Source organism: Amblyraja radiata, chromosome 3 (genome assembly GCF_010909765.2).
Source record: "Amblyraja radiata isolate CabotCenter1 chromosome 3, sAmbRad1.1.pri, whole genome shotgun sequence".
In the NCBI taxonomy this organism is placed as follows: Eukaryota; Metazoa; Chordata; class Chondrichthyes; order Rajiformes; family Rajidae; genus Amblyraja; species Amblyraja radiata.
In genome coordinates this window covers 116,546,893-116,570,667 of record NC_045958.1, presented here as the reverse complement: position 1 = coordinate 116,570,667, position 23,775 = coordinate 116,546,893, and the positions used below count along the sequence as shown (strand labels likewise).

At 42.0% G+C, this 23,775-nt stretch overlaps 1 protein-coding gene across 1 annotated transcript in view; it reads left to right on the top strand.

Moving 5' to 3' along the window:
* Positions 1 to 21,931, top strand: part of LOC116971601 (rho guanine nucleotide exchange factor 28-like) — a 144,314-nt gene extending 122,383 nt beyond the window's left edge. Inside the window, exons 8-9 of the mRNA XM_033018835.1 lie at positions 16,488 to 16,561; positions 21,806 to 21,931. Coding sequence (XP_032874726.1) covers positions 16,488 to 16,561; positions 21,806 to 21,931 — 200 coding nt within the window. The remainder of the gene's footprint in view (positions 1 to 16,487; positions 16,562 to 21,805) is intronic.
* The last annotated feature ends 1,844 nt before the right edge of the window (positions 21,932 to 23,775 follow it).

The following is a 23,775-nucleotide window of genomic DNA, read 5'->3' as shown; positions in this document are numbered from 1 at the left end:
CCAGTCCCAACAGTCTGCATTTGGCTCATATCCCTCTAAACCCTTTCTATCCATGTACCTGTCCATCTGTCTTTTAAACCTCCTGCCTCAACCACCTCCTCTGGCAGCTTATTCCTTAAACCCATTGCCCTCTGTGAAAAGGTTGATCCTCTGGTTCCTATGAAATGTTTCCCCTCTCACTTTAAGCCTATGTTTAACCTAAGGGTTTGCAGAAGTCCATACAGACAACATCCCTCTTTGCCCTCATTAATCGTTAAGGTTACTTCCTCAAAAAACACAATGTCTCACGTACATAACAATGCTGACTATCCTTAATCAGTCCCTGGCTACCTAAATACGTATCTTATTCCTCAGAATTTTCTCTAGTAATTTGCTTACCATAGACATTAGGCACACTGGTCTGTAAATCCTAGGTTTTCCTTACAGCCTTACTTCTTACGTAGAGGGACAACATCAGCCTCCACCCAGTCTTTTGATCCCTCACCTGTCTCTAACAATCTATACATTTTACTAAAACTCTTATCTCACACACACACACACACACACACGCACGCATGCATGCACACTCACACTCGCGCACACGCACACGCACACACACACATATGCGTGTCTCCGAAACCCCGTCAAAACGGTACACGATAGCGATACAATTTTTGGCCCACCTTACTCACCATTTTCCTGTGATGTAAATGAAACTTTCGTTCAGATATTTTATGTTATTCACATTTTAAAAGCTTTACAAAAATCACTTTTCCACTTGCCGTGACCGTCAGCCGCATTGGACGTCACAATGATGTCACAATGCGATCCCAAATTTCATTAAAAAAGAATCGCCGTGTTTTTTATTTTCCGCGTGTACTTGCCTGGCCTCTCAACGGGTAAGTTTCCTTCTACAAACGCCTCCACGGGTCCTCTATTCACTTTATTAACTTTAACTTAATTTCAGCCGACAACGGCACAACTTTGAACGCGGCAGCCGTGCATGCACAGTTTGGTGGAATTTTGCATTGGGGGAGCGGGCTCAACGGGTCCGCAGTTGGTCTAGTGATTCATATATCTCAGCCAGGGCTCCTGCAATTTCTTCTTTAACATACCACAGTGTCCTTGGATATATCTGATCAGGCCTAGGAGATTTATCTAATTTCATGTGCCTTAGGATGTTCAGCACCTCCACGACCATAATATGGACTGTCCTCAATACATTTCCATTAACTTTCTCAAGCTCCCCAGTCTTCATCTATTTCTCCATGGTGAAAACAGAGGAGAAATACTCATTAAGAACCTTGCCCATCTACTGCTGCTCCATACTGAAATGACTGCTTTGGTTTCTGAGCGGCCCTATTCTCTCTTTAGTTACCCTCAAAGGAAAGAGGGTATTTGCATACATTTGCATAAATTCTCTGGTCTTTCCTTAATATCTCCGGCTTTCCTGATTCCCTTCTTAAGTATGTTTCCGTGCTGTAATTGTTATATGTTTATATGGTTATATGGTATGCTCTTCAGTTCCCAAAACTCCTCCAAGGATACACTTAGTCCCAGCTCCCTATACCGAGCTCCATGCTTCCATTTTCCTGGCCGTAGCCTTGATTTCTCTCGTCATTCAAGCTTCCTTATTCCATCTGCCTAGCTCTTCACTCGAACAGGAATATGCCTGTGCCTGCCAGCAACCTACTCGATACAACTTTAGCAAGATCCTGTCTGATACCACCAAAGTTGGCCTTGCTCCAATTCAGAATTGTAACTTGTGGGCCCGCCCTGTTCTTTATCCTTAAATAGATCTTTGAGGAAATGGATTGAGAGGGCGTTCCATAATTGTTCTAATCCTTACCCCAGGTGTCCACTAAAATAAATTATTTTTTCATCAGTGGGGGGGATACCCTGTTCCCTCCACATTGCCAGAGGGTGGGAATACATTTGCTTGCCTGTATAATATAGGCGGCTTTGAAAATTCCTCCCATGATTTATGGAAGACATCAGCACAAATGTGTGCCACAGCGGTGGAGTTACTGCCTTACAACACCAGAGACTTGGGTTCGATCCTGACTACGGGTGCTGTCTGTACGGAGTTTGTACGTTCTCCCCGTGACCTGTATGAGTTTTCCCTGGGAGCTCTGGTTTTCTCCCACACCCCAAAGGAGCACAGGTTTGTAGGATAATTGGCTGGGGTAAATTGTCCCTAGTGTGTGTAGGATAGTGTTAGTGTGGGGATTGCTGGTTGGTGTGTACTTGAGGGGCCTAAGGGTCTGTTTCTGTGCTGTATCTACAATACAATACAATACAATTCAATTTATTGTCATTTGGATCCCTTGAGGTCCAAACGAAATGTCGTTTCTGCAGCCATACATTACAAACAAATAGACCCAAGACACAACATAATTTACATAAACATCCATCACATTGCTGTGATGGAAGGCCAAAAAAACTTATCTCTCCACTGCACTCTCCCCCCCGATGTCAGAGTCAAAGTCAAAGTCAAAGCCCCGGGTCTCTAAACTAAATTAAGCTATACTAAACTAAAGTAAGTACATTGTACAGCACCATTTATCCTCACTTTGGTGAATGAAACAATTTCTACCTTTTGGGAAGTCCAACTGCATTAACCGTATTTTATAAGCGCTAGCTGTGTTTTCAGGGTCTATTCTGCTCTACATATTGTATCTATGCACCAGGTGATTCTGACTTGTTGTTTTTTATCACATGAAAAATGCATGAACTGAATGTTCAACTGAAGTTGGAACTTCTTTTAATGTATTCATTTCTGGTATATGAATGGAGAGAATTCATTGTTGGGGTTTCCAGAGCTAATGAGATGGTCCAGAAGGAAAGGATATGAAGGCAGATTTGAATATTATGTTGATTTTGGATGATGGGGCTTGAGGGGTTGAAGATGAAGCTTTGGCTGGACCCAAACTTCAGTGGATTGCATTCTGGAAATACAGTTCTGATCCAAGCATGCATATTTTCTTCACAAGCCTATTCATTACCGCCTGACAAACGAGTTTGCACGTTCTCCCAGTGACAGCGTGGATTTTCTCTGGATGCTCTGTTTTCCTCCCACACTCCAAAGACATGTTAGTTTGTAGGTTAATTGCCTGTTGAAAGATTTTCCCTAGTGTGTAGGATAGAACTGCATGTGTGATTGTTGATATGGACTCCACACTGTATCTCTAAGCTGAGATGCTTTAGGATGTTGTTCTGCATGGATTGGTAGTCAGGTTTTGATATTGGAATGGTGACCCCAATTCAAGAAATAATTGGCTATAAAGCACTTTTGGGACGTTATAAATATTCGGCATGGTGCAATATGATGTGCAGGCAGATTGTGCACTCGTTTATCTTGGCATCATGTTCATCACAGACATTGTGTTGTTCTATGTTCTATATAAATATCACTCTTTGCTTCCATGCATTTTAATGCTTTGAGACAGCTAGATATTAAAAATGATTTTCAGTGTCTGAAAACTTTTTTTGCATCAATTATTACATTGCAATGTTAATCACGATGAGCACATTGTGGATTTAATTTATTTTTAAATTCAGTCTTTGCATATTTTTCCCATTTTAATTTGAAATGGAGCAACTTTTGTCAATTGCTCACCTTTCAATTAATATAATACAATAGTTCTTCTTTTACACATTGCAAACTTTGTGACACTTTTATGAAATATAATAAATATTTTGAAAAATGCTTAGTTTTATTACAGTAAGTCAATTGTTTGCCATCTTTAGACAGTGTAGGGCAACATATTCTACAATTGCTGCATTGTAAGTCAAACTGATGCTAAAGATTAAAGCTTAGTGGAGAGTTGACATGGAGCCAGCTAAATTGGTCCAAACTTATGCTTTCAAAATCTTTAGATAAAGAGCAGCCTAATTTCTATAAGTAAGTTATTGTAACTTTGTGCTGCATTGATTCTATGCAACTGAAATAGCAATGAGCAAAACAAAATAATGCACCCTCTTCTGGAGATTTTGTGCAAATTCATTAATTTTCATTAATTTTGTAGCATGATAAAGAATTGATTCTAATTCGTTTTGTTTAGAGATACAGCATGTATCCCGATATAGTGCCTGGATACGGGTACTTCAGCCCACCACATTCACACCGACCCGTTCACATTAATTCTATGTTATCCCTCTTTCTCATCCACTCCCTACATACATGGGGCAATTTACAAAGCGCTATTAATCTACAAGTCCACACATTTTGGGGACTTGGGATGAAGCCACGGGGTCACAGGAAGAACGTGCAAAATTTGTACAGACAACACCCGAGGTCAGGATTGAACGTGGATCTCTGGCGCTGCAAGGCAGCAACCATACCAGCTGCTTCACAGTGCTGCACATTAGTTTAGATTATTGGTTAACTCACTCTACATGGAGTTTGTGTCTGAATTCCTTGCTGCCGCTAATTATTGTATGACCTACAATATTATAATTAGCGATAAATTGAACTGCATACATTATTTCAGCTGACTTTGCATTATTATGTGGCACCATCTTTGTTTCCATGCATCACATTTATTTTGTGGTAGTTTTAATATTTTATGTAAGATCTCTACATTTGCCATGTGGAACTCTATACAGACCACGAGCATTTTCATCAGAGTCTTCCATCAAAGGGGGGGAATGGCAGAAGGAAGAGACTTGAAGGCCCAAAAGGTGTTTGGATCAGGCATGCTATCGCTGGTGGAGTTATTAATCATATACAGTGGCTTGCAAAAATATTCATACCCCTTGAACTTTTCCACATTTTGTCACGTTACAACCACAAACGTAAATGTATTTTATTGGGATTTCATGTGATAGACCAACACAAAGTGGCGCATAATTGTGAAGTGGAAGGAAAATGATACATGGTTTTCAACTTTTTTTACAAATAAAAAACTGAAAAGTGTGGCGTGCAAAAGTATTCAGCCCCCTTTACTCTGATACCCCTAAATAAAATCCAGTGCAACCAATTGCCTTCAGAAGTCACCTAATTAGTAAATAGAGTCCACTTGTGTGTAATCTAATAGTAAGATTAAACGAGAACTTACCAGTTCGAAGTTTGATCGTTATTTTATGAGGAGTAACGTTGAGGGATTACGTGAAGAACCTGCCAGGATGCATGCGTGTCATTCTTCAAAGCAGCGGTGTGAAATCACAGATAACAGTAATGACTGAACATAGTAAGATTAGAGAAGAGGATACCAGTTGAACTTTATGATCAAGGGTGGGAGCGGAGGGCACGTAATCCCTCAACGTTACTCCTCATAAAATAACGATCAAACTTCGAACTGGTAAGTTCTCGTTTAATCTTACTATTTTACTTCGGAGTCACGTGAGTGACTACGTGAAGATTTCAAAGCTCCGTGATTTCATGCCGTGGAAACGAGTCCATGCATCACATCTGCCTTAATTGACTAAGGGAGGGATTGTGTTGACATGTTTAAACATGAATCCGACATTGAAAATCCATGATAAATTTATTAACAACAAATTATAGCCCCTATTTTATGGGGTGAAATCATATTACAGAACTTAAAATTGATTCTGCATAAGTTCCAGGTTTAACCACTGGTTTATGGTAGAATTGTTGGAACGTTTTTTCCCTTGACCATCCTGCTGTCTCCAGGATTTGGTCCATCGGTACGTCCAACTCCATAGCTGCCGATGTAGCTGCAGCCCTGGTGGAATGAGATTTGAATATGTTAGTATCCACCCCAGCTGTTGTTAAAACCTGTTTCAGCCATCTGGAAATAGTTTGAACCGACACTTTTTTGTGGGGTTGCTTGTGGCTGATTAGTAGTGCCATCTCATTGCCTCTGATGTTTTTGGTGTTCTCCATATATAACAATAAATGTCTTATTATACAGAGACGATCATCTATAGGGTAGGCCCTAAATTCTATTTTGAGGCCTGATGATCCCAGTCTGTACTGTTTGACTAATTCGTGAATATGAAAAGTTATATTTCTTGTTGAAGAAGTCATATTGTCCAGCCTTAACCTATGTAAAGACTGTACCCTTTGTGCTGTGACCAAAGCCATCAGCATGACTGTTTTATGCGTCAGTTTTTGCAGGGATAGAGCTGTTGCTGGAGACCAGTTCCTTAGCAACGTTAGGACAATACTCACATCCCATATTTGAGAGTACCTGGTTCTTGGGGGATTGATATTAAAAATTCCCCTCATAAGTTTGGTTACCAGGGGGTGAGTCCCAACAGAATGACGCTCTGATCCTCGCCATAGATATGCTGAAAGGGCACTTCTGGCACGGTTAATGGCACTGTAACTGAGCCCCTCATCATAATGGAGGCCTGTCAGGAATTCCAGAACAGACGTTATGTTCATCGAGCTGTAAGTGATGTTGTTTCTGTGACAATATATCTCCCATTTCCTGATGTATACCAGATATTGTTTTTTGCTGGACTGCCTGTGAGCCGCTGAGATAATGTTCAATGTTCGGTCCGTCAGTCCCAGTTCCAGTAGAGGTTTCTTTAGACTCTACAAATTAATAAGTTTGTCGTATTATGACATGGATGGCTATCCCCAGTTACGGGATGAACCAACAAATCTGGTTGTTTCAGGATAGTGATACATGGTTCTAAGACCATGTCTAGTATCACAGGGAACCATGGTTGAGTAGGCCAATCGGGCACTACCAAAATACCAGACGCCGAGTCTTGTTGTATTTTGCGTAATACCCGACTGATGAGGCAGAAAGGAGGGAATGCATAGAAAAACAATTTCCCCCAATGCAGTAAAAAGCATCTATCGCTGATGCCCCAGGGTCTGGTTCCCAAGAAACATAGTTTGGTAACTGGTGATTGAGTCTAGATGCAAATAGATCGATATCTGGTGTTCCATACCGTGCTACAATTTCAGCAAATATTTTTATATCCAACATCCATTCGATGTTTTCATTGAATTTGCGTGACCTGGTGTCTGCCACTGAATTTAGGTTACCTGGTAGGTAAGTAGCTGATATCCAAATATTTTTCTGGATACACTATTGCCAAATTGTATTAGCCAGATTGTCACATGATGTCGATTTGATTCCACCCATATGGTTAATATATGCCACCACGGTGGTATTGTCAATCTGTAGTCTAACATGCTGGTGATATATTCCAGAACAGTATGACTTTAGGCCATTGAACGCACCCACCATTTCCAGGTAGTTTATGCCAAGTGTCTGTAGTAATGATGCCTCCTGTGCATTCCATCTACCTCCACAGCAGGAGATGGAATTGGTTGCACCCCAACCAAGTGCACTGGCATCAGTTTGTAGCACCACTGAGGGGTTGCTGATAATGATAGGGCTGGAACAATGCCGAATGTTATCCCTCCACCATTTTAATTCCATAATTGCTCTGATTGGTAGCTTCATTGGTCTGTCGAAATGACCAGCATTAATTTTGAGTGCTTGTATTTTTGCCCTTTGTAAATTTTGATAATACAAAGGTCCAAATTGTGTGGCTGGAAAAGCAGCCACTATTTTGCCAATCACCCTTGCTACCAATCTGATCCTTCCTGCACCCCCTGCACACTTGTAGTTTGTTCGGCAAACCCCTCTTCGGGGTCAGCTCAGAATTGACCCCCAGTACTCCCCCCTCTGACGAGGGAGATGCACTGTGCAGCCCTACGTAAGTTGCTGCTGTGGGTGTTATGTATGACCCACGGTGACTAGACTCCATCTCCGGAGTCTGTCACGTTGGAGCATTTGCTCCATAAGCCGCTCCATCCGGCTCCAGCGCGCACGGTCGCTGGCCGCTCGCGGCTCCTCAAAGTCGGACTCATCAGAGTCAACGGCTCTGTTTGTATTTCTTTTTGCCTTCACGCCCGGCCGCGGTGTAGATCTGGCCGGTGCGGGGGCTAAGTCGGGCACAGCTGATCCCATTACGGGTGATTCCTGTGCCGCCGGCCGCTGCTGGCTGCCCGCAACTCCGCGGTCCTCCCCCGCCAGCTTAGTCGCAACTCTAGTCGACTTTGTCGATTTGTCCATCGTTTCCCCACCGGTGAAACAGTATGGGAACAATAATGACCGCAGAGTAACCACTTACCTGTTGGTCCCGGCTTTTAAACTTGCCGCTGCGGGGGAACGTCGTTCCACCCCGCCTGTCGTTTCGCAATGCGTGTAGCGATATGACACGCATGCGTCCTGGCGGGTTCTTCACGTAGTCACTCACGTGACTCCGAAGTAAAATCTCAGTATAAATACAGCTGTTCTGTGAAGGCCTCAGAGGTTTGTTAGAGAACATTAGTGAAAAACAGCATCATGAAGCCCAAGGAACACACCAGACAGGTCAGGGATAAAGTTGTGGAGAAGTTTAAAGCAGGGTTAGGTTATAAAAAAATATCCCAAGCTTTGAACATCTCACGGAGCACTGTTCAATCCATCATCCGAAAATGGAAAGAACTGCAAACCTACCAAGACATGGCCGTCCACCTAAACTGACAGGCCGGGCAAGGAGAGCATTGATCAGAGAAGCAGCCAAGAGGCCCATGGTAACTCTGGAGGAGCTGCAGAGATCCACAGCTCAGGTGGGAGAATCTGTCCACAGGACAACTATTAGTCGTGCACTCCACAAATCGGGCCTTTATGGAAGAGTGGCAAGAAGAAAGCCATTGTTGAAAAAAAGCCATAAGAAGTCCCGTTTGCAGTTTGCCACAAGCCATGTGGGGGACACAGCAAACATGTGGAGGAAGGTGCCCTGGTCTGATGAGACCAAAATTGAAGTTTTTGGCCTAAATGCAAAACGCTATGTGTGGCGGAAAACTAACACTGCACATCACCCTGAACACACCATCCCCATTGTGAAACATGGTGGTGGCAGCATCATGCTGTGGGGATGCTTTTCTTCAGCAGGGACAGAGAAGCTGGTCAGAGTTGATGGGATGATGGATGGAGCCAAATGCAGGGCAATCTTGGAAGAAAACCTGTTAGAGTCTGCAAAAGATTTGAGACTGGGGCGGAGGTTCACCTTCCAGCAGGACAACGACCCTAAACATACAGCCAGGGCTACAATGGAATTGTTTTGATCAAAGCATATTCATGTGTTAGAATGGCCCAGTCAAAGTCCAGACCTAAATCCAATTGAGAATCTCTGGCAAGGCTTGAAAATTGCTGTTCACAGACGCTCTCCATCCAATCTGACTGAGCTTGAGCTATTTTGCAAAGAAGTATGGGCAAACATTTCAGTCTCTAGATGTGCAAAGCTGGTAGAGACATACCCCAATAGACTTGCAGCTGTAATTGCAGCGGAAGGTGGTTCTACAAAGTATTGACTCAGGGGGGCTGAATACCTTTGCACGCCACACTTTTCACTTTTTTATTTGTAAAAAAATTTGAAAACCATGTATCATTTTCCTTCCACTTCACAATTATGCACCACTTTGTGTTGGTCTATCACATAAAATCCCTATAAAATACATTTACGTTTGTGGTTGTAACGTGACAAAATGTGGAAAAGTTCAAGGGGTATGAAAACTTTTGCAAGCCACTGTATGGTGTTGGGGGAAGTTTGGGAGAAGGGATTTATGGAGAATGGGGCTGTCAATAATTTGTGCTTGATTGACATCTGGACTGAACCCCTGAGTGGCAGAATACAAATACAATAAACAGGAAAAAGGAACTAAGGGTCACGTTGCAACAGCACCATAACACATTCAAACAGTTCACTGGATCTGCAAACAGACCCATTAGACACAAATTAATGGCTCTCCCTCTCCCTCTCCCTCTCCCTCTCCCTCTCCCTCTCCCTCTCCCTCTCCCTCTCCCTCTCCCTCTCCCTCTCCCTCTCCCTCTCCCTCTCCCTCTCCCTCTCCCTCTCCCTCTCCCTCTCCCTCTCCCTCTCCCTCTCCCTCTCCCTCTCCCTCTCCCTCTCCCCCACCCTCTCCCCCACCCTCACCCTCTCCCCCACCCTCTCCCCCACCCTCACCCTCACCCTCCTCCCTCTCCCTCTCCCTCTCACCCTCCCTCTCCTACATGAGATTCTTCTTCCTTTGTTCACACTTCCTATCCACAATACTCCACCTGGCGCCATCTGCCTGAGGTGCCCGACACCCTCACCCCATCCATCTGTGTACTGGCTATTTTCTTTATACCCTCTCTATCTTGATGCAGCGTCTCAAATCAACACATCAACCATCCCTTCACCTCCATAGATACTGCTCAACTTGCTGAGTATTTCAACAGTTTGTTTTTTTGCTCTAGAAACTCTGCATTTTAGACCTGCTGGGACTGGCCTTGGAGAGATGTGGAGAAGCAAATTGCAGGGTGTAGAGATGGTTTGTAGAGAGTAAACATAGAAACATAGAAAATAGATGCAGGAGGAGGCCATTCGGCCCTTCTAGCCAGCACCGCCATTCATTGTGATCATGGCTGATCGTCCCCAATCAATAACCCGTGCCTGCCTTCTCCACATATCCACTAGCCCCTAGAGCTCTATCTAACTCTCTTAAATTCATCCAGTAACTTGGCCTCCACTGCCCTCTGTGGCAGGGAAATCCACAAATTCACAACTCTCTGGGTGAAAACGTTTTTTCTCACCTCGGTCTTAAATGGCTTCCCCTTTATTCTAAGACTGTGGCCCCTGGTTCTAGACTCGCCCAAGATTGGGAAATTTTTGCCTGCATCTAGCTTGCCCAGTCCTTTTATAATTTAATATGTTTCTATAAAAGCGTCCCCTCATCCTTCTAAACTCCAGTGAATACAAGCCTAGTCTTTTCAATCTTTCCTCATATGACAGTCTCGCCATCCCAGGGATCAATCTCGTGAACCTACGCTGCACTGCCTCAATCACAAGGATGTCCTTCCTCAAATTAGGATGATTCTGGGTGATGATTCTAAGGGGGAGCTAATTTTTTAGAACATTTGGAGGGCATGAATAGTACTGGGTGAGCTCTTTGGGAGAGTAGAGGAAGATGATGAGAGAAGCTGCGAATGGACGGCAACAGATAGGAACTACTAGCGAAAAGATTGGGATGGTTGGGACGGGGATCATTGGAAATGTTGGAAAGAAGATGGTAGCAGGGAGAAATGATCAGGTGATGAAGGAGATTGAAGGGACTTCAGCTGAAGTTCATTGAAGAATTGGGGAAGAGGAAAGAGGGGTCAGAAGGAAGATTTGAGATGATTAGTGAGAAACGAGGAGGGCAATGATGGAGACAGATCTGAATCGCTATGAAGGACATCAGCAGGAAGGGGACTATTATGAAGTTCCAGCGAAAGGTGTATTGATTGTAGCGGTAGTCATTTTGGATGACAGGATTTAACCAAAACTCCTCCTTAAAAAGATTGATGCCTCAGACATGCCTCAGCATAACATCCTGGCTGAAGCCAACATTAAACACCTACATTGAAGACTTATTGGGAAGAATATAACATAAGAAGTAGAAGATGGGCGATATGGCAAGATTGTTCCCGATGTTGGGGAAGTCCAGAACAAGGGGTCACTGTTTAAGGATAAGGAGGAAATCTTTTAGGACCGAGATGAGAAAAACATTTTTCACACAGAGAGTGGTGAATCTGTGGAATTCTCTGCCACAGAAGGTAGTTGAGGCCACAGTTCATTGGCTATATTTAAGAGGGAGTTAGATGTGGCCCTTGTGGCTAAAGGGATCAGGGGGTATGGAGAGAAGGCAGGTACAGGATACTGGGTTGGATGATCAGCCATGATCATATTGAATGGCGGTGCAGGCTAGAAGGGCCGAATGGCCTACTCCTGCACCTATTTTCTATATTTCTATGTTTCTATGGCCCCTGGTGGCTGCTCCATGGTGGCTGCACAATCATGTAATAAGTTTGTGGCTGAATTATTTTTGGCATCAGCTCAACTTTCCTCACTGTGTTCCTCATCATTACCTTTGACTCCTCTATAGATTTCAAATCTGTCTGCCTTGTTCCTCTGGGATTGAGAATTCTGAAGATTTACAAGCTTTTCATTTCTATCTTAAATGGACGTTCAGTTATTCTGAATTGTTATTTACTGATGTTAGATTTTCCCATGAGGTGAAATCTTGTCTCAGAATCTACCCTGCCAAGCTCTCTCAGAATCTCATGTTGCAATGAAGTCATCTAATTCTCTGAAACTCCACAAACAACTTAGGCAAAAGCTGCTCAATCTTTATTCATTGGACAGCACCTTCATCCTAGTTATCAATGTTATCTTTGCTGAATTACCTTCAATTCAGGTATATGCCTTCTTTAATAAAGGGACTAAAACTGTACACAACACTCCAGATGTAGTGTCTGTTGAGTAGTAGCCGTACTTCCCTACGTTTATGCTGCATCCCCACGGACACATTTTTGTCGTTGCTTGATGTACTTGCACAGTATCTTTCTGTTTCATGTAGAATGACACAGCACGGTGGCGCAGTGGTAGAGTTGCTACCTTACAGCGCCAGAGACCCGGGTTCGATCCTGACTACGGGTGCTGTCTGTACGGAGTTTGTATCTTCTCCCCGGGACCTGCGTGGGTTTTCTCCGGGTTCTCCAGTTTCCTCCCACACTCCAAAAACGTACAGGTTTGTAGGTTAATTGGCTTGGTAAAATTAGAAACTGTCCCTAGTGTAGGATGGTGTTAATGTGCAGTGGCTGAAGGGCCTGTTTCCGCGCTGTATGTCCAAACTAAACTAAAAAAGACAGTGATTCCTTTGAATGGATGCAGTCTGCAATCCTTTTCTGATTAAACCATGTTCTGCTTTTTATTCTTGCTATTAAAATAGACAATCTCGCTTGCTGTTGAGCTAAATTGTGCAAACCTCAGTGTATGTCAATTGGCATCAGTGATTGTCAATTTTAACATACAATATGATAACTCATGCATGTAAAGAACTGGAAATGAAGTTATAGAAATGCCCTAAGCACACAAAATACGTAATTGAATTTTGGTTAAGATTCGATCATGTAGAAAGAATGTTTAACCTCATGAGGGATTCTGGGTTCTACTCTATTATCTCAGATAGTTTCATGTACAAAGCTGATTTGAATGAGCTGTTTTCTACAGGCAAGGTGGGATTGCTTTTAACGGCTATTTCTTGATTGTTGGGAAGGCAGATATTTCTGTTATACGTAGTGAGTGCTATTTCTGAAACCAGAGCCCCCTTGTGGCACTGGGGGGAAGGAGATAGTGGGATGGAATTCATGAGACGAGCTTCTAAGCTCAATACGTCTGAAATAATATTGGACAAAATAAGATGGACTTCCAACCATAAGCACCAGTTGCATAATCTGTAAGGTAATATACTTTGGTGTCAAATATTTCATTCCAGATATAGTGCGGAATTAGAAATACATTGTGTAGGAAGGAACTGCAGTTGTTGGTTTATACCGAAGATAGACACAAAGTGCTGGAGAAACTCAGCGGGTCAGACAGCATCTCTAGAGAAAAGGAACAGGTGACATTTCGGGTCAGAACCATTCTTCAGACTCCGATTCTGTTCCTTTTCTCCAGAGATGCTACCTGACCCGTTGAGTTGCTCCAGCATTTGTGTCTATCTTCATTAGAAATACATTGCTATATCCCTTTCATTGTATATCCCTTTCAATTTGTCTTTTTTTTCTTCTTTTCTTTCTTCTCTATTCTTTTTTTATTTTATTTTCACCTCTCCTTTTTGTTTTCTCTCTCGGGCTTTACAGCTTTATGGGCTCTTTTTCTCTATTTTTTCACGAACTAACAACATCACTACTTTATATAATATTCTCTTTCTCTCTACTTCTTGCTTTTCTTACTTTTTTCTTACTATTACATTTAAAATAAGAAGTTGTACATGAAATGTAATATGCTATTCATGTCTTATTATTGTACATTGCTTCTAATAAAAATATTAAAAAAAGAAAGAAATACATTGCTACAGGACATGGAAAACAAAGAAATTAATTTGATTGGCCTTGGAAACTTTGACAGAGTGGGGCTAGAATTCTGTATTTAATTATCAGTATCATTGCACAGGTATGAGCCATTGTATTGGCATTTCCTGTCAATGTTTTTAAATAAAATTGTGATTCTAATGTAGGTTACGGTTCTCATTTCATTAAACGTAGAAGGTCACAGGGATGAGATTTTATCTGACTTATCTTCCAGCATGATCATTTTCGGAAATTTGCAACTCATTATTAAACATGCGTAAAGAGCAAATATAAAGACGGAAGTTGAAGAGAACTGAAATATTTAAAAAATATATACGATGTTCTTCTGCAGGAATGAAAGAACATATTTGCAAAATTAGTTTTACAGTCCCAGGCATTGCACAATGTTCAGCAAAACTTTTAAAACTGAGTTTAATATTGCTTACCTCAAGAGTAAGAGTAAAGAGTGTTCAATTGTCATATGTGCCCAAATGGAACAATGACATTCTTACCTGCTGTAGCATAACAGGTCTGTAAACACAGTATTCAATCAATAATATCATGAACTAACAAAAATGGTTCAATAAATAAAACATGCCTATAATACTGCAAAACAAAACGAAAACCCAAAGTTCCTAGTGCAACCAAGATAGTTTGTAGTTTATTTTATGTTTGCAGTGTTCAATAGCCTGATGGTTGTTGGGAAGAATCTGTTACTGAAGCTGGAGATCACGGTTCTCGGATTCCCCTACCTTCTTCCCAATGGCGGGAGTGAAATAAGAGTGTGGTGCGGGTCCTAGATGATGAGTGCTGCCTTTTTGAGGCAAAGTCTCCGATCGATGCCTTCGATGGTGGAGAAAGTCAGTAACCAAACGGCAGATTCCAACACTCTTTGGAATCTCCTTTGTGCCTGGGTGTTTGAGTTGCCGAAACCGTTCTTCCATATGTATGTGCAAAACGTTAGCTTGAAGTTTGTGTAAAATGCATCAAAAAGTCCCCTATCAGCTGTAAATAGTCAAATTTGGTACTGCCCATGCAGTTGTTATGTTTCATTCAATTGTCACAATACTTTGAAAATTACCGTACAAGAGTCAACAGTCAAGAGTGTTTTATTGTCATATGCCCGGAAACGGAACTTGCAGTAGCACAAAGGATATGTAAACATAGTACTCTATAAGAACCATAATAAACTACAAAAGGTTCAATATTAAATTTTAATTTGAAGTATTTTTTCTAGTTTACAGAATGAAATAAAAACAGTAGAGGGAATGCAGGGAGGATTTGCAATGGCCAAACCTGCACTTCCCAGCAGTGGTCTCTGCACAATGATTACATGCAGGAACTAACAGGTGCATGCATACAGGGTGAGGACTGACAGACTGATAGAGAAGACTGAGAGCTGAACTGGTTGAGATCTTTAAAGTTGTGAAGGGATGCAATCACGTAGGAAGTATGCTTCTACCTGTGGGGAGTCCGAATCTAGTAAGAAAATGTGTAGGAAGGAACTGCAGATACTGATTTACACCGAAGATAGGCACAAAATGCTGGATTAGCTCAGCGGGCAGAACATGATGATAACTCAAGGTTCAAAGGTCAGCTTATTGTCAAGTGTACCCATTAAGGTACAGGGAAATTCGAAATACCATACAGCCATACTAACAAAATGAGCAACAAGACACACAACTACATAAAAGTTAACATAACATCCACCACATTGGATTCCCCATGTTCCTCACTGATGGAAGACAATAAAGGCCAATCTCATTCCTATTTATTCTCCCATGGGCGGGGCAGTTGAACCATCCGCAGTTGGGTTGATCAAAGCCCCAACGTGGTCGAAGCCCCCTTGGAGCCCCCGGTGTCGGTCTCTAACCAGAGACCGGAGGCTCCCGCGGTTGGAGCCCCAAAGTCGACCCTTGACATGGATCACAAACTCCATGATGGTAAGTCCGCAGGCTCCCGCGATGGAGCGCCCGGTCGATCTCTAGCAAAGGCCGCCAACTCCACGATGTTAAGCCGCAATGCGGACGGAGATACGATACAGAAAAAAATCGCACCTCTGTCGAGGTAAGAGATTAGAAAAAAGTTTCCCCCAACTCCCCCTTCCCACCCCCCACAACTCACATAAAGCAAGCTAAAGAACACTAAAAAGCATTCATTTAACACATACAAAACGGGCGCAAAGAAGGCAAGGACAGGCAGACTGTTGACGAGGTAGCCATTGCTGGCGCCACCCGGTGGGGAGTAGGGTGTGTTGAGAATGTAGAATTACCTAGAGGAATTACGTGGTTTTGGATGTATTTGATATGTTGATGGGGGTCAGATGAGACAAGGATGGATACACTGTTGATACTGGTCTATTTAAATGTTGTAAAATTAATTCTTAATTCAATATAATTCTACTCATGGGATACTCATGCAGGGTGGAACAGGGGTTTGTTTTGGAATGCGGGTGAATTTAGGAATAGGAATACTTTATTGTCACATGTGACTAGGCACAGTGAGATTCTTTGCCTGCATGCCCAATATAATTTATTTGTGGTGTAGTGATATTTACGACATCCAGCAGTAGTATCATCTCACTTCTGAGAGGTTATAACTAAACATTTAATTGCCAAAGTCACTAAAAACTTTGCTTATATTTTCAAGCAGGATCTTGTTTTGAGATGCCTACCTGTGAAACTGATCAGTCATCAGGACACTTCGACGGGAAGGCCGGCATTAAGGTAATTGATTTATTGCTTCACCGTCCAGTTTAAGTAAGTAAGTAAGTAAGTAAGTTTATTGGCCAAGTATTCACATACAAGGAATTTGCCTTGGTGCTCCACCCACAAGTAACAACATGACATACAGTGACAATTACGAATGACTCAGAAAACGCTAAACATTAATAATAATAAAACATTAATGATAAAACACCATTGATCAAGTATGTGAACCAGCAAAATACCAGATCAAAGGGAGGCTACAAATTTTTGGCTGTTGAGTAGAGCAACTACTCGTGGATAAAAACTGTTTTTATGTCTGGCTGTGGCAGCTTTGACAATCCGGGTTGGACTGAATGTCCATTTAGTGTTCTTTGACAATATTTGGGATATTACATATTTCTGTGAGATTAGATTGCTTGGATATGATGCATAGTACCCTAGGGATCTGTTTATTTTCATAAGAAGATTTCTGTTTTGAAAATCGCATTTTTATTTGGCATTCGAGAGCAAACGGAGGTAGGTGTCTCATTTTATCAACATCAACCATATGAGCTTTGAAACATTTTGACATATTTTGCTTTTTCAAGAAAGTTTAATTTTTTGGGGGAACATAATTTTAGTTTTAGTTTAGTTTAGAGATACAGCGCAGAGACAGGCCCTTCGGCCCACTGAGACCTCACCGACCAGCGATCCCCGCACATTAACACCATACTACACACATTAGGAACAATTTACATTTATACCAAGCCAATTTACCTACATATCTGTACGCCTTTTGGAGTGTGGGAAGAAACCGAAGATCTCGGAGAAAACCCACGCAGGTCAAGGGGAGAAAATAGAAAAATAGGTGCAGGAGTAGACCCTTCTAGCCAGCACCGCCACTCAATATGATCATGGCTGATCATCTAAAATCAGTACCCCGTTCCTGCTTTTTACTCATATCCCTTGATTCCTTTAGCCCTAAGAGCTAAATCTAACTTTCTCTTGAAACATACAAACTCTGTACAGACAGCATAGTCTGGTTCGAACCCGGGTCTCCACTGCTGCAGTATGAATATATCTGCACAATCAACAATCTTTTGACCTGCATAGTCCAGATTTTCTATTTTATATCCTCTGTGCCTCTGATGAGCAAATGCATCAAGATCTCTGGACATTTCCATTTATAGCCAACAATGTGCAAGGCCTACCAACAATGTGCAAGGCCGCCTGCGACTATTTCCAGAATTTCCTTTCACCTTTACCTGGTTCAAACCATCCTCTGCCCCTGTACAGAGGCAAGCTTTCGTGGTGCTTACAGCTTGCGATGATTGCATATCCCAACCTCCACCTATTGACCTGGTGACCTGATCTAGACCACTGACCCCACCTTGACTACCAATTGTACTCCCCAACAACGAAACATAGCAACCAAGCATTACCCCACCTCTACCTGACAACCAAACCTCACCCCACCTCTACCTGACAACCAAACCTTACCCCACCTTTACCTCACAACCAAGCCTTACCCCACCTTTACCTCACAACCAAGCCTCACCCCACCTCTACCTCACAACCAAGCCTCACCCCACCTCCACCTCACAACCAAACCTTACCCCACCTCTACCTCACAACCAAGCATTACCCCACCTCCACCTCACAACCAAACCTCACCCCACCTCTACCTCACAACCAAGCCTCACCCCACCTCTACCTCACAACCAAGCCTCACCCCACCTCCACCTCACAACCAAACCTTACCCCACCTCTACCTCACAACCAAGCATTACCCCACCTCCACCTCACAACCAAGCATTACCCCACCTCTACCAGACAACCAAACCTCACCCCACCTCCACCTCACAACCAAACCTCACCCCACCTCTACCTCACAACCAAGCCTCACCCCACCTCCACCTCACAACCAAACCTCACGCCACCTCTACCTCACAACCAAACCTCACCCACCTCTACCTGACAACCAAACCGTACCCTATCTCCACCTGACAATCAAACCCAGCCAACTTCCAACCCCCTCTAATAATAATAATAATACATTTTATTTATAGGGCGCCTTTCAGACATCTCAAGGACACCTTACAGAGATTAACAGGAATATAAACATATAATCAGAATAAAATACATAATAAAGACATCACAGAAACACAAATTAAAAACAGAATTCAGTCCAAAAATCAAAAATCAAAAACACAATGTGAAGAGAGAGCAGCGGCAGCTAAAGCGCGCCAGCGTCCACTCTCCCTTCACGGCAGCCATCTTGGACAAAGACTAACAGGATTACCATACAGACAAAAAATCATCCCCCCAACAATGGATACCACTGTGGGGGAAGGCACAATGTCCAGTCCCCAACCCCAAGTTCACCCCAAAGTCAGGCCTATTGAGGCCACCGCAATTGCCTCTACGGAGGCCCGATGTTCCTGGCCGTTCTCACCGGGTGGTGATTTTGCCCCGGCATCGGGAGAGTCCTCTCAGCGGCTGGGCCACCTGGAACGGCCGCTTTCTAGCTGGAGACCGCGGCTTCCGAAGCCGACAAGACCGCGCCGGTTTGGAGCTCCCAGGCTCCCGATGTTGAAATCGGCGCCGCCTGCTCCGCACTGCAGACCCGCAGCCCAGAGGTGTTGAACACGGCGGTCACAGCTCACCAGAGCTCCAGCGCGTCGATCCAGCGCGGCGACCCAGGCAAGGCATCGCCCGCTCCGCTCCACGATAGCGCTCCAGCGCTGTGCCGCCACGGAGGGCGAGGTGCTGGGCGGTCCCCGCCAGGAAACAGCGCTCCAAGCCCGCTGGTAGGCCACGAGAACGGGTTGACGGGCAGCCCGGAGAAAAAGCTGCCTCACCGACCAGGTAGGGACCTAGAAATAAAATTGCCCCCTACCCCCCACATTAGAAAGTCCATTTCTCCAAACATCACTAAACAGGACTCACTAAAAACTTAAAAAAAAAGCGAATTAAAACGGACGGCTGCTGGCTAGCAGCCGTTCCACAAGATGGCTCCTCCTTAGATGAACCCTCTCTACCCTGACAACCAAACACTCATCGGCTAGTGAACCTAGTCCCCAATTACTGATCTTAGCAACTATCAAGCCTTTCTCTGGACTACAATGCTGGACTCTGACTTGCAATCGTATCCCTAAACTAACAACCCTACTCTCTTAAAACCAACCTTACACTTGGATTATGAATCTCACTTGCATAGTCCACATTTTCTATTGTATATCCTCTGTGCTTCTGATGAGCAAATGCATCAAGATCTCTGGAAATGCATCATGATCCCTGTGGACTCAGGCTTGACCCCACCTCTGGAAGCTGTCTCATTTCCTCTGTGCAATAGATTGTGTAAAAGGGAAGGGCCTTGTTGCCAGGCTGAATTATCCAGCAATAAGCACATGCACAAGAACATTCATTAGCCCATCAAACCGCCTGAGTAATAAAACTTTGGAACTGCCACCCAATTATTATATTCAAATGGGTGAACAACTCAGATGATGAACTAGGATTATTGCATTATTTAATGCAAAAAGCATGTTTTCCATAATGTGCCGAAACATTGCTTATGTATGTTTATTTAAAAAAAAAATATATTTTTATTAGAAGTACGGTAAATTACAATAATACACAACACATATATCTTAATACATTTTTTGTATCGCTTCATTTTTTTGAGCTTTAAGAAAAAGATAGAAGTAAGGAAAGTAAAGAAAGTGCGCAAGAGTCGTGAAGTGCAAGAGAGTGTTGGGAAAAGAAAGCCCCTTAGAAAAGAAGTTAGAGAAGGAAGTAAAGTAAGAAAGTAGACCCTAGAAAAGAAAGAAAAAGAAAGTAGGAACAATCGCTCTATTATAACATTAAACTCCGCAGAAAGGGGACTACCAACCAAGTCTGTTTTTGTTGTTTTACCTCCCATTGCCAGGTCCTGATGCTTATGTATGTTTAAAGTGTAAGTTTACCTGCTAGTTTATGTCAAGACATTAAATTGATTTATGAATTTATTGTGGGGTAAGTTTTAATATTAGATGAACAGCTTTACTTGTTTATTATTTATTGTGAACAAACCAAAGTGCTGCATCCCCTTTAAGGAGTACATTAAGGTTTACCTTGGCTCCTTGTTGTGGTATTTTGTAAACTGGCAAAACTATGGGGCCCTCATAATAAATTCTTAAAGATTGTACCAATTATACTCGTAATTGATTTGTGTGTCACATTAATCATTGGAATTAACCTTTGAAAGTATTTTGTATTAAAAATTGAGTTCAAAGAATGGTGGTATTGGATACTCAGAACTGTATTTTAATGTAGTTTGAATGCAGAGCATTGTGCAATGCCCAGACCTGAAAGCTTTGATAGAAAGTAATGAAACGTTTGCAGATCTTACCAAACTGATTTTAAAATTCATATATTACTAAAAGTAAGTAATTAGCCAATTTGACATATCCCATGACATATATTGCAATAACCTAGATCGGTTATGATAAGGTATAATGGAAGCAAACTTTGAAGGACTAAAATTCAGGGTGGACGCGGTGCCAGTGGTTTCCTAAGTACTGCATTGTGTAAATCTGGACTTAATTTTCTCTTGGATAAGGCATTGAGCTGTCAGCTGTAATTTATAGAGCAAGAGAAAGAAATAAAATAAAATAACAGGCCTATTATGAAACTTGAACTGTGCATGTTGATTACAGTTGTACAAACTTTTCTTTTCAACTTCAATAGATGAAACACCATTAACGATCAGTAGATTTGTGCATGATTTTATTCCTCTTTAACACACACACGCGCACGCGCACACGCACACAGTATTGTAAAAATACTTAAGGCCAATGTCCGTGACACACTGCATCCGTGGAGGATCATATGATATTCATTTTCTCTCCTTTTTATTTTGAGAACTCGTATTAATGGCCACACATTAAGATCCAAGTTTTTACTCTTTTGGAAAAGATACAGACAAAGGATTTATTTTTGGCCCCATTTGCATTATTCTGGGAAGCCAATAGTTGGCTGAACATATTTCTTTGCAACTGTTTTTGTAAAGAACAAAATGACTTTAAAATTATCAGGGTGATAATTTTGATTGTACCCAAGGCGTAAGATTATGATGTTTCTTATTTGTAGAGTAATAAGTTACAGCATAATGAGAATTTGGCCCAGTGCTGAGAGAGGATATGACACAGTTTTCTGTTTACTTGGCAGTGTGATTAACTGATATCTAAAAAACAATTGTACATGTTGAAGAGACTAATTAATTTTCTTCCATCAATTTAGCCTGTTAGCATGGTGGAAGACCAAAGAAGTTCATCACTGGATGAAGTGCATCAAAACTTACTGGATACAGGTACTGGAGATTGTTCAATATTTGAAAATGATGCACAAATTTGGAAAGGAGCATAGGTAATAATAATAATAATATCATTTATTGCCATTGCACATATGTGCAACGAGATTTGGTATGCAGCTTCCATCCGATGTCATATACATATACAACTAATAAAATTTAGATTTAGATACCCCCGATAAACATGATTTATAAAAAGAACAGTAAAACAGTGAAACAGTCAAAACAGTCTAAAGTGCAATTGTGTCTGAGCAGGTTCGATGTGCGACGTGACCATCTGAGGGAGACAATTCATGGGGGTGGGGGGGCACTCAGCAGGGCCGGTTCAGAGCAGCTATAGCTCTGGGGATGAAGACAAAGACATAGGAGCAAAATTAGGCCCTTAATTCGATCATGGCCGATCTATTTTCCCCTCTCAACCCAATTCTCCTGCCTCTCACCGTAACCTTTGACACCCTTATCAATCAAGAACATATCAATCTCAGCTTTAAAAATACCCAATGACTTGGCCTCCACAACTGTCTTTGGCAATGAATTCCACAGGTTCGCCACCCTCAGACTAAAGAAATGTATCCTCATCTCCATTCTAAAGGTACATTCTTTCATTTTAAGGTTATGCCCTCTGGTCCTAGACTGTCCTGCTATTGGAAACATCCTCTCCACATCCGAAGACAGACACAATATGCTGGAGTAACTCAGTGGGTCAGGCAGCATCTCTGGAGAAAATGGATAGATGACATTTCAGGTCGGGACCCTTCTTCGGAGCCTCCTATTCTATCTAGGCATTTCATTATTTGATAGGTTTCAATGAGTCCTCCCACCCTCCCCTCCTCCCTCATCCTATAGGTTAAAATACATGCATAGAAATTCATTGCCATCTAATGGTGTTAAAAACCCAATCTGGTTCTCGGCCTCTTGCTTTCAAAATTAATTTCTTTAATTGAAGCAAATGTAAAGAATTTAAATAATAATGTATGTATTGTTGAAATTGCGTTTCTGGATCATAAATTATTTAAAAAAAAACAGGGAGCAACTCTTTTCAATCATTCTGTTCATGTGAATGATGGCAAGCATTCCCATGGTTTACAGATCATTGTTCTTTATAGTCCATCTAGAATAGCAAAATTGAGAACTGAATTAACTGTAGCATTCTATAACCATGGTAAATAAATGGACAGATTTCAGCAGAATTGGTGTTAATATTTTAAAATTAAAGTAATGAACACTTTGATATATAATCCATTGGGAATATTTTTATTGGCCAACATTATTAGGCATTCAATTAATTAATAAACTGATGAAGAATTTAGATTATGATTAATGCTTCAGTTTAATATAATCGGTACCAAGTTAATGTACTGATTGAAATTGAAAGGAGGGAACATTTAATTAACCTTAACCGTAATTCAAGCACTGACTGCACCTTCCAGTGAATCACTAAACATTCAGTGGCAGAAGTTTTAGTTAATTAACCTTAAACCAGCAATAAAATGTTGATTCATCGCAGCCTTTTGAAAAAGCAATTTGTTTGTGTGATTGTAATAATCATCCTATTTATTTGCAAATTTCCGGTTTGATCATTAATGAGGTGACAGTAACTTTAATTTTTCATGATCATTTCACAAACATAACTTTTTTTTATTGGTTCCTGTACTGGATCATAACACGCTACTTTCATTTCTGGTTATATTTCTGTTAATGACTGAATATCTAGAAATTCATTCCTGGCCGAGCTCTTAGTTTAGTTTAGAGATACAGCACGGAAACAGGCCCTTCAGCCCACCGGGTCCATGCCTACCAGCGATCCCCCACATAATAACTCTATCCTACACACACTAGGGTCAATTTAAAATTTTACCAAGCTAATTAACCTACAACCTGTACGTTTTGGAGTGTGGGA